Source organism: Camarhynchus parvulus, chromosome 1 (assembly GCF_901933205.1).
Source record: "Camarhynchus parvulus chromosome 1, STF_HiC, whole genome shotgun sequence".
Classification (NCBI taxonomy): domain Eukaryota; kingdom Metazoa; phylum Chordata; class Aves; order Passeriformes; family Thraupidae; genus Camarhynchus; species Camarhynchus parvulus.
This window is the reverse complement of record NC_044571.1, coordinates 80,782,858-80,794,317: the sequence shown is the minus strand read 5'-3', so window position 1 is coordinate 80,794,317 and position 11,460 is coordinate 80,782,858. Positions and strand designations below refer to the sequence as shown.

At 39.2% G+C, this 11,460-nt stretch overlaps 1 protein-coding gene across 1 annotated transcript in view; it reads left to right on the top strand.

Moving 5' to 3' along the window:
• Positions 1-6,151: 6,151 nt before the first annotated feature.
• Positions 6,152-11,460, top strand: part of TYR (tyrosinase) — a 42,394-nt gene continuing 37,085 nt past the window's right edge. The window contains exon 1 of the mRNA XM_030951210.1: positions 6,152-7,068. Within this exon, the coding sequence (XP_030807070.1) occupies positions 6,226-7,068 (843 nt within the window). The 5' untranslated portion in view covers positions 6,152-6,225. The remainder of the gene's footprint in view (positions 7,069-11,460) is intronic.

Below are 11,460 nucleotides of genomic sequence, written 5' to 3'. Positions count from 1 at the left end.
TTCATGCAAATATGCAAATAGCCTCAACAATATCTGCTTTGTTACCCACAAAATTGTTAGGCTTTTTTTTTTCAAATATTTGCTTTTTCTTCTGAAAAATTGAAAGGAGGCCTACCTTTTTAAATGTATAAAACAAATTCCAAATCTTTGGATCTTTTGCTTTCTAACTGCTTTAAGGATCTTGCTGTCAAATATCAAGGAGGTGTATGTTGTATTATATGCACTGTTGTGCAATACAGACCAGATGCCTGGTGACATTTGTGCTGAAGATACCACTGCAATTGGGCAATATTTAATTCACTTTTGTCATAGGAATGATCAAAATAAAGGACCTTGTTGTCCACTATCCTGCTCCTTCAATGGCCCTTGGCAGATGCACTGTGGATCTGGGAACAGAACAAGCCTATGCAGTCATTTCCCTGGAGTGATCTCCCTTCCTCAAGGAATTTAGGCTTCTGAGACTTAAGGAGCCAGAGATGGTGCATTGATGCTCTATGATTCTGTGGCTTATTCTTTCCAGAATTTGTCTGGTTAGTTTCTGAACTCATCAAAATTTTCAGCTACAATGAGCATAGCAGCTTAACTATGACTTGTAGGAAGGGAAAAAAAATCTCCTTTTGCTTATTTCAAACACATTGCATCGTAATGGTAAAAAATTAGGGAGGACAATAAGAAAAATCTCTCATAATTCCCCTTCTCTTTGTTGCTCAAAACTGTCAGCTATTATCAGAACAATTTTACATTGGAAGGAGTTTTTTGTTTTTCCCAGATGCCTAATGTCTTACCAAGACATTTTGTTCTTTATTCAGAGAGTTTGCAGATTGAGTAATAGAGTTTCCTATCCACTGTTTGCATTGAAGTGAAATTGAATGTCAAGGTCTCATTTATATATTTATTTAGCCATGGAATAATTAGTGAAGTTCTACAGAGAATGTAAAATTCAGTATGATTTGATTCTTCATCACAGTCATTATTTGGCAGGCAAGGGGGGTGAAATTAGAGACCACATACAGAGTCTTTCATGCAGCTAGGTCTTTGAGTACTATCAGACAGTTATGGAAGGTTAATAAGACTTTTTGAATTCTAAACAATGTATGTCTTTTCCCCTTATCTTTCATATGCTGTAGAGAGGTTTAAATTAATAGAAACATGAGCGGAGCCATTATAGTTATCTTCTTTGTTATCTGCATTTTCTCCCTGCACTGATCTGGGAGTGAAGGACCATGTGATCTCCCCTCTGTAGAGCGGAGGAAGCAGAAGGAGGACACATCCCATTCTCCTGTGGACCCATTGGGCTTGCAGGTCATCTCCTTCTTGCCCATTCCAGCATGTTCCTCTGTCTGCAAATCTTACAACAATAAGCAGGTATGCAGGTAGCAATCTGGGATTTAGGGAGCATTTGTTCCCCACAGCTTTCCTTCTCTCATTGTATCTCATGGAAGATGTCCGCATGTTTTATTTTGTAGTCTGTCAGCACAGTTTTGTCTGATTGTTTCTTCTACCAGAGTTACAAAGATAAGGACGTTTCAAGGGAAGAAAAAAATTCAGACTTTAAGAACCCACCAGCAATAACAATCACAAAGTTTTATGGGTTTTCTGAGGTTTCTGTAAGTCTAGTCAGCTAAACCTCTTTTCAAACCGAAATGAGGTAAAGCTTACTGCAGGTGAGGATAATACTCAAAGGAAAATCCGAAAGCAGCATATGATATTAATTTCTTCTGCACATGTTTTCTTTCCACTAGAACTGGTCACATTTAATCACATTTTTTGTGGTTTTTTTTCCTTTTAATTTTAAGAGATATTCTGTTGGTGTGTAAAATTCAGGCTCTTTTTCCATCCACAAAGTTTTTATTTACCTCAGCAAATCTCTCAGATACACTTTAGAAAAACTATAGTAGTCTCCTCACCACTTTTGAGTATTTAAAGGATCAATTTAAGAATAAAATAATGTATGGTTGAATTTCAGAGAAAAAATATGCATTTGAACTGCTTATTTGATGTACTTCTACTTATAAGCAAAAGCTAGGTTTAATGGAAGCCTAGTTGCTCTGGGTCCAGAAGAGCGTATATGAGGTGACCTCAGCCTCCAAGGGTCCCAACTGACTTATATACCTGTACCTGTCCCAACTGATTCTCTCATTCCTTTTCCAAATTTAGTTTTTTTGACACTGCACAGCTATGTTTGCCTTACCACCAGGAGCTGCTGTGACCTGCTCAGTGCTAAATGTCACTCTCATGTTTCTTAATACACTGTTTGATTACTTGTTTTCCAAAGCATGCACAGAGAAAACCAACGCACAGCTACTAGTAGTTTTTATTCTTTTTCTGTTTCTCTGCAGAGCTGGATAAATGGAGCAAGACAGGTCGGTGAGAAGCACCCAGAGGCATTTGTTAGATACAGCTGGTTCTGAAGACAAGCCCAGCACCACGGGCAGCCCAGGAGGAAGCATCCTCTGGTCGATTTGCAGAGGAGTCACTGGAATCAGAGGACACTGGAAAGGAGGAGGAAGAGCATAGGCTTTTAACTGCAAGAGTTAAACTGTGTCTCAGCTGGTTGAGATCCAGCTGTGGGGAACCTGTCATGATGGCAGAGGATGCAGCTTTGCAAGATGGGGGTGTCAGTTCCGGAGAGCTCCAACAGAGCCTCTCCCTTATTTGTTTCCACCATTAGTTTCGCACAGGATGGATTGCTTGTCTGACCCCTCAGCAGGAAAGTTTCCCATGGAAAATTAGCAGAACATTAACCAAGAAAAAACATGAATAACTTCCCTGTAGGTCACCAAAAAACTTTCTGTGCTTTCAACCTCAGTGAGCTCTTAGAAGAGACAGGAATTTCCTGAAACAGCACAATATTATCCACCTAGTTAAATCTGGGCCCTGGCCTGATATCATGGCCACAGATATGAGCCACATAGCACTCAGAAATTGTTTGACACTTTTCCTCTGAAAGCTGATAGGAAAGCATTCAGAGCCACATACCAAAATTTCCGCTTTGCCCAGCATGTTTCCAAAAGCCAGAAGGCTTCAGCCTTTCAGGCTGCCTTTCAGCAAAGATCTGAAAGCAGAGGTGAAGTGTAAGTGGAGCGTAACAAAACTGTAGGGAATATTGCTTTAGCACCCTCCTTAGATGCTGTCCTGTCATCATGACTGACCGGTATAAGGTAAGTTTTGTGCAGACTGGAGATTGATAGATTGGCATCTATCTATCTTTCTATTGGCAAGTAGATTGGTATCTGCCTTTCTGCTATATGCTATCTGCAGTCTATAACAGGAAGAGACTGCCTTTTGCTTTTTGCTAATGTTTCTATACTATCATTGCTCTGATTTGATCAACACCCCTTCTGCCTTTTTTTGGACTACAGATCAATGACATTTTTCTTGCTCCTAGAAGTTGCTTCTAATAATTAGCCTGTGTTTTCGTACCACTCTGAATGTCTGTTTTCTGATGCATTAAGCCTGTACCTAGGTATCCCAGTATCAGATCAAAAATAATGTGGTCACATAATAAAAGCATCGAATTGCTAACATTCATGGGTTCACACAATCTGAGTCTGGTTTATCAGACTGAATTTCCTGGCTGGTTAATAGACTATCCGTCTTTCCACTTATTCTCTAATTGTCAAGTGGTCCTCGTGCTTATCAATCTCAAATAACCATTTTTTTCTCTCTTTTTCTCTAGACAATTTGTATCTCCACTGGTAATCGAGCAGCATCAACTTTGTCTATCCAGCCCTTGTTTCTCCACAGTTTTATGCTTGACTTTTAAAGTAACCACAATTAAAATTATTCTCCATTTTCCCATCCCAAGTTTTTTCCCCCACACAACGTAGCCAACTAGACCTAAAACCCCCATGAATTCCTAACAAGAAATTTGCAAGCAACACTGAAGGATACTTCCTTCATGGCACCATCCAGCTACCAGAATTTTTTAAAACCCTCTTTTATTACTTGATTGCTTCAGTATTATCAGCCCAGAATGGAAACTTCTGTGGCATTTTGCAAAAGGAAGACATGATATTTTGAAGATCAGCCCACTCAGCTCCAAGGAAACAAAGAATTAATTTTATAAGGTAATGTGAACTCCCATTCAATGCTGTTGTTTTTTACTTGGAATGTTCCTTGTCCTTGTCCATAACCACGTCAGAAGTCCATAGGCCGATCTCAGTGGAGCTTGGTTTAGCATTGCAGCACAGCGTTGAAAATCTGATTCTAACACGGCATTCATGCCAGCAGGTGAGCTTCAGGAAGATTTCTCACTTCTCTGGGGGTTTTTCTTCTAGTAACTATTGACATCTCTATAAAGCAAGAGGGGTGTGCGCTGCTCCTGTCACATTCCTCATTTGAGACTTCTCATTTTAACCATTGCACAGGGAATTCTGTGGTTAATCAGCTGCTTCGGAAACTCATCATATGACAACACTCAAGGCTCAGATCCTTCTTTTGTAACACATGAAATCTCATTTGAATATTAAAACGGTATTGAATGTATTTGCTTGTATCACTGTCTGCATGAATATCTATTTGAGGGCTTTTCTGGTTTCCTCTGAGCCTCTTCCTCAAGTTTCTCCCAATCTCTGTGGCTTTTCAGTGGAAATTAAAAAATACATATTGCTATCCTCAGAGATGGGTCTCTCCTCATGTATAGTATTTTTGTAGTAGCATCCATGGGAAGAACAGTAAATGAAATGGCAAGGTTTCCCAAACAGCCAGGTACAAACAAAATAAATTAAATCACACTAGTAGCCTTTCTATGATAGAATATGTTTTACAAGCCTAACATGGAAACCAGGGGAATCAGCTAAAAAGTAGTAAATATCAGACTATGGTTAGAAATATTTTTTTAAAAAATAAATACTTTCCCTTTGTGCTTTTGCTCCAGGCTCCCCCATCACAGGCTCCCTGGAAGTGGGACTCAGGGATAATCCCCTGGAATACCTTAGGCATAGAAGCCAACAGGATTAAAGCATCTCGTGCTCCTCATCATGGTCATGTGATGACCTCCTGATCCCAGCAAAGGTTCTATTTCCCAGCAAAGTTCCCACTTAATTTGCCTATATGTTGTTCCTGCCCCCTCTAAGCACAAGGAAATAATTCACAAAGCTTTTAGTAAGAAGAAAACCCCAAGAAAACCACTCTTATTAACAGCAGTAGTAGATGAAGCAAATAGTGGATAACTCGAGCACTTTGCCCAGCAGTAAAACAACAGTTGTCCTCTCACAAGGGGCAGCTTCAAAGAATGTCTAACTTTTAAATCTGCTCATGCAGCTCTGTCAGCTCTCCTCAGGCTAATGTACAAGAAGAAAGAGGTGGGTGGTCTGGAGGCTGCCCAGTAACATATTGAGTAAGGAACACAGATATGCTGTTTGCAAACTGCTTGATGGGAGAAAAACAGGAGTCAATGGTTTTTTTCTTGATCCAGAGACAGATGCTCAAAGTGCTTACTGAAAATCTATTGGCAGATTGTCTGTGTTTCCCACAAAACTGTGGAGAAGGCTGTCATGCAGACTTCTGTGTGTCATCAACTGTGAAAACGCTATCAATTCTAGAAGAACAAAAATTATTTTCTTATTTAAAGTATATTACTTCCCTCCCCTCCTTTTGCCATACACTAATCCAAGAAAGGCAGTTTACACTGAAATGTAAAAAATGCTAAAGTCAAATAATTTTTTCTGGTTCTGCCCTATGTTCATACTTAATTTGACCACATTTTATTTTTGCTTCCTGTTAAAAAAAATAGTTTGCTCACAAATTCTTTATTTTTTCATTTTTATGTCTACTGTTCTTCCTATTTAACCAACCAAATTCTGCCACGTCTTTATTTAACCAACCATTTACTCTAAAGCATATAATCAAACTAGGAATTCTAAGAACTTACAATTGATTCAGTGTCCCAACTTTAATTTTACTTCCTCTGCATTTGCCAGGAGAGAGAAATCATGTGCTAGGCAGAAGATGAAAGTTTATAATAAATGCCTGTATTTTGAAACTTGTAGAGGGTGGGGGGAAAGTCACTTGGCTTTCACTTAAAACATGTGACAATGAGATTAACCCTGAAGTGTATTTTGTGTGCAAATGAACCGTGTGTAGGAATGGGGAAGGACATTGAAGGGTGCGCTGTAGCAGAGTGAGCAGTGAAGCATTCCTGGTGGAGGGGAGGAATTCCTTTCATACACAGGCCTTTGGAGGGGTCAGAGAGAGCACTCCACGCACTGAAGCATAACGCTGATGCTCTCCTGCTGCTCTGTCAGTATGCTGCTATTTGCCCTGGGTTTTCTTCTCGTCATCCTTCAGCCGTCCGCTGGGCAGTTCCCCAGAGTCTGTGCGAACGTGCAGAGTTTGCTGAGCAAGGAGTGCTGTCCCCCCTGGGATGGAGATGGGTCCCCCTGTGGGGAGCTTTCCAGCAGAGGGTCCTGCCAGAACATCCTTCTCTCCCAGGCTCCATTGGGACCGCAATTCCCTTTTTCAGGAGTGGATGACAGAGAGGACTGGCCATCTGTATTTTACAACCGGACATGTAGATGTGAAGGCAACTTCATGGGATTCAACTGTGGGGAGTGTAAGTTTGGCTTCTCTGGGCTCAACTGCACTGAAAGGCAAGTGAAAACAAGAAGAAACGTCTTCCAGCTCACTGTCAGTGAGAAGAACAAGTTTCTTGCCTATCTTAACTTGGCAAAGAACATCCCTAGCCAGGACTATGTTATTGCTACAGGCACGTATACTCAGATGAACAATGGCTCCAACCCCATGTTCAGAGACATCAATGTGTATGATCTCTTTGTGTGGATGCATTATTATGCCTCTCGAGACACACTCTTAGGTGGGTCCAATGTGTGGCGGGACATTGATTTTGCCCACGAAGCCCCCGGTTTCCTGCCTTGGCATCGGCTCTTTCTGCTGATCTGGGAACGTCAGATCCAGAAGATAACAGGTGATGAGAACTTTACCATCCCCTACTGGGACTGGCGAGATGCAGAGGACTGTGAGGTCTGCAATGATGAGTACATGGGTGGCAGACATCCCACCAACCCTAATTTACTCAGCCCAGGATCAATTTTCTCCTCGTGGCAGGTAAGAACCAGCCAAGGAAAGGGGAAGGGAATGACCCCATCTGATTTTAAGCACCTAGGTGAGGTGCACAAGATGGGGGCTTAGCCATACTGCCTTCCCTTAGATACTCCTGGAGAGAAAGGAGGCAATACCAGAAAGCAAATTGGATTTTTTGAGGACATAATCTTCATTTAGAACAGTTCATTTGTAATTTTTTATCATTTCTTTCTGACTGTAGGATTTAGGTTGCTTAATTAAGAACATAAAAGTAAAGTGGAAGGGGGAAAGTTATGCCTTTGTGTCCAAACATGGCCTTTAGCAGGTTAAACATGCTTGACGCTGGCGTGCCAGTTAGGTCAGAGAAGCAGGATTTATGCACATAAATTTCTAGCACCATTGCAAAACAATGGGTGACTGAATGATGGAAATAGAAGCAGAGGCTTTTCAGGCACTCTACCCCTCTCCCACTGTATTCCTCCCCTCCATGAGTTAAAAACTATCAAATTCATCTAACCTGCTTTCAATGTTAAGCAGACAAACAAGTAAACCAAACCTTAAGAGCAGAGAAGAATCAGCTGTGTAATTCACATCAGTAGTCCAAAGTAATAGAGAAGAAATATCTGTTGTTTAAAGGAACTGAGAGGCAAATGCAAAAGTGATTCTTGGCAATTAAAACACTTCAAATGAGGCCATAAAACACAGTGACATTACATGTATATATAAGTGATAAGGTCTCATACAGCTGAATTATAGTGTCCTACTCTAACACTGAGGGCTTTTTTTGTCTCGCTCATCACTTTCACATGGCCTAAAATACAGTGACAAAGGTCTATCATCTTCGATAGACACACTCCATCATGACAATAGCAATAGTTGCTTCTGGTGTTGAAGTCTATGATTATGTTCATCTAAATTTGTCTTCCATTTATTTCTGTAGCAGCAGCCCAAATGAAGGTTGGGCAGTTTTAGTGATTTAACAGAGAGAGAAATTCAAGCAGCTCTGGGATATTCTGGCATATTACAAATCAGCACCCAGCTGGGCTTATTGGGCTGGTTGTGCTGTATTTAGTCTTGATTTGTGCCCTCTGAATAATAGAGGGTGTGTAGACCGCTAAATTCAAGCATTTGGAGATAGAGTAATATAATTATTTAGGCATACCTTTTTCTCCCCCAGACAGGAATCATTTCAGGGACCATTCCCAGGAGAATGTTTGCATAGAGACACCCTGTAAAATTATTTTATTGACATAAACATGGATTATTTGATGTCACTTGGCCTCAGTGACGAAGAAATTTCCTAAACACATTTAACTTAGTGTAGACATAGCCATAAAATAGATATGGATGCAAATATGCATTTTCATTGCATTTTCTAAAATTCTTCTTATTTCTAACAACTTGAATCTGGATCAACTCTACTAGCTTAATTAGATTGTATTGTCAGAAAGAAGTGGATTTTATGCTCTTCTGCACTGAGCTGAATAAATAGTTATGTGAAAAATGTACATGTTGGGAAGCGGATAAAATGAAACCAGAATTGCACTGGTTACATGTGTCAAGTGGAGCTATCAATACAGTATATTGGATGAGATAACCAGGGTTGGAGGAGACTGGTAATACACAGGAATCAGAAAGTTACTAGCAGGATTTTCTAAAAGACATGTGGTGCTCAGATAGTTGTGTTTGGTTGTTTTTTGGTTTTTTTCAAAGGCTTTATTGTGTCCAGATTCTTAAGTTATTTTTATCTTGGCAATAAATACCCAGAACATTTATTAGTAGCAATTGTTATATTTAAGAAACAGTCAGGTTTATAATTTCTCATTTAAAGTTAGTCCCCACTAATACAGTCTTAAAAAAAGATTTCTTTATGGAACAAGTTGTTCAAAGAGATATTTTTGTATAACTTTAAGAGGTGCAGGAATAAAAGGTATGCTATGTTTAAAACACATTCAGTGTCAGTGTACATAGGCAAGAACACCTAAGTCATTTGCTGACATTTTTCAGTTATTTTCTGGAAATGTTTTTCACTTAAATTTTTCAGTGACTTTTGGAAATGCTACAATTTTTCAAAATTTCCAAAATATGTGATAACTTTACCTTCAAATACTATTGTTGTCCTCTAATATCTTCCTCTATTTATGGCTCTCCCATCTTATCCTGAGAAAGAATGAAAGAGATTGAACAGATCTGCATTTTCAGTCATGAGTTTGGGGTAAAGATATTTCTTTATTGGCATTGAATCCAAATTTAAACAATTGCTTGATAGGGAATAACAGTCAATACAGTAACTATGAGCAGCACAATGTAAGAGATCAAAATATCACTCCAGAAAATCAAAAGAGAACAAAAATAACCTTAGCTTGGACCTGAAAACAGCCACAGATCTGCTGCAGAATGCTCTGATTATCTAAGCCCTGTAGCTAAACAGCACAGGGAGGGAAAAAAAAAAAGAAAGGGAAAAAAAAAGAAAAAGAAAAAAGAGGAGGATCCAGAAATGTGACGGAATTTTAAGGAATTTAACAAGAATGCTTTTAGCAAGCATTCAAAATAAAAAGAGGGCAAGAGTAACCTTGGAATAGCACATCAACAATATGGTGTCCTTTTTAGAATTTTAAGTGTCTTTACAATGCCTGCTATGTTAGGAAATGGTTTAGATTTATTTTAAAAAGGTAAAGCGCCTATTTGCAGAACAACATCCCTCTTTCTTTTTTTTTGATCCCAAAGAAAGGAGAAAATACTTTATTCCATTGAAGGGTTGCCATAGCAACGTGGATACCCATGGATACATGCTGAAATTCTTGCTTTCACCTTACTTTTTCTTCAACATGCTGCTGTTACCACTTGGCTGTGTGAATTATCCATCCACATTTTTCTCATATTTGTCATCTAAGTGACACTTCTGATTCCTACCTCTTTTTTGCCAGCAAGACTATCAGAAATCTTTACTGGTTTTGTTTGTTTGCTTAGCTCATGTTTTAGGGTGGGTGGGAAGGGTTTTCTAATGTTTTCAGTTACTTGTTTGTGATGATTCAAGTGTTACACTCAGCATTAGGGCTGCATGAGACATACTAATGCTTTAGCAATTTTCGCGATTCCATGTCAATTTATCAGAAAAATATATGGGAATTGGAGATATTCCATGACATTTTTAGAGGGTTTTTTTGTTTTAGTGCTCTTTTCTAAAATTATTCAAAATAATGGATTTGCAAAAAAAAAAAAAAAAAAAAAAAAAACATCTAGTTGAAAATGTCCCTGCCCATGGCAGGGCATTTGGACTAGCTGACATTTAAAGGTCCCTTTCAACCAAAACTGTTCTGTGATTCTAAATAGTAGAAGGTTAAATTTTTCTCTCTTCTATACCAGAACTAATTTCAAGAAACAACTGAAGTCAATGGAGTTGCAGATGCATAAAAGCATACCGCAAATTAAAAGCAGAATCTTTCTTCCGGCAGTTAATGTTAGAGTCTGGGAATCCCCATAGTGTGCTAGACATAGGATGAAGGAAACAGAGTTGGAGAATCTAAGTGCTATTTCAGTTTGTTGTTGTGGTAAGCAGGATACACCACCAACTTCAGCTCCCTCTATTCTGTCTCTCCAAAGACTTGAGAGAAGCAATTGCATAACATGGAAAGCTGTCTGCTCTCAGATGTGCTGGAGTAAGCCTGCTGCATATTCTTTTTTGCAAGCATGGAAAATTTCCCTTAACACTTCATTCCATATCACCCTGAAGAACCACTTACACAAAAGAAAAGCTACAAAAGAGAAACAAGTTACACAAATAGAAAATTGATAAAATGCTTCTGAACTAATAATGACAGTACTTTAGATCCATTACCAGAAAACATGACTTCATAAGGAATATGAATTCAGCTATTCAGACACAGTTATTTAATTCTAAGTACATTTTATCAGGGAGCTGTACTGCTAGCTGAATTGTCTGACAGCATTATTTGAAGGATTATTTTACATCTACCTTTAAAAACTGCAGGAAGTTTTCAGAAATACAAACACCAGAAGCCAGCACTTCTTGATTCTTAAGTCAGTAAAAGTCTTACATCTGCTTATGGACAACCAAGGAACTCACAAGCTTTATTTTTTATTGCAACTTAGTAGATTGTGGTGCCAGCTCCAGGCTGGTACGTTAAAAAGCAAGAGCCCAAATGGAGCAACTATAAAGAAAGAATTTATGAAGTGTGGTTCCTAACGATATGCTTACATGGATTATAAATTTGAAACATTTCCTGTTAAGAAGAGGGTCTTCTTCACATGCCACCTCAGGACTGCAGCAGGAGGGTATCATGATCTGTGCACAGCAGAAGCAGCCACTTGGGTATCCTCAGGCTCTGTGTCCCTGTGACTGGCTGTCCATGGGATCATGTGTGGGTGACAGCGGAGCTGGGCCCCTGGATGCTT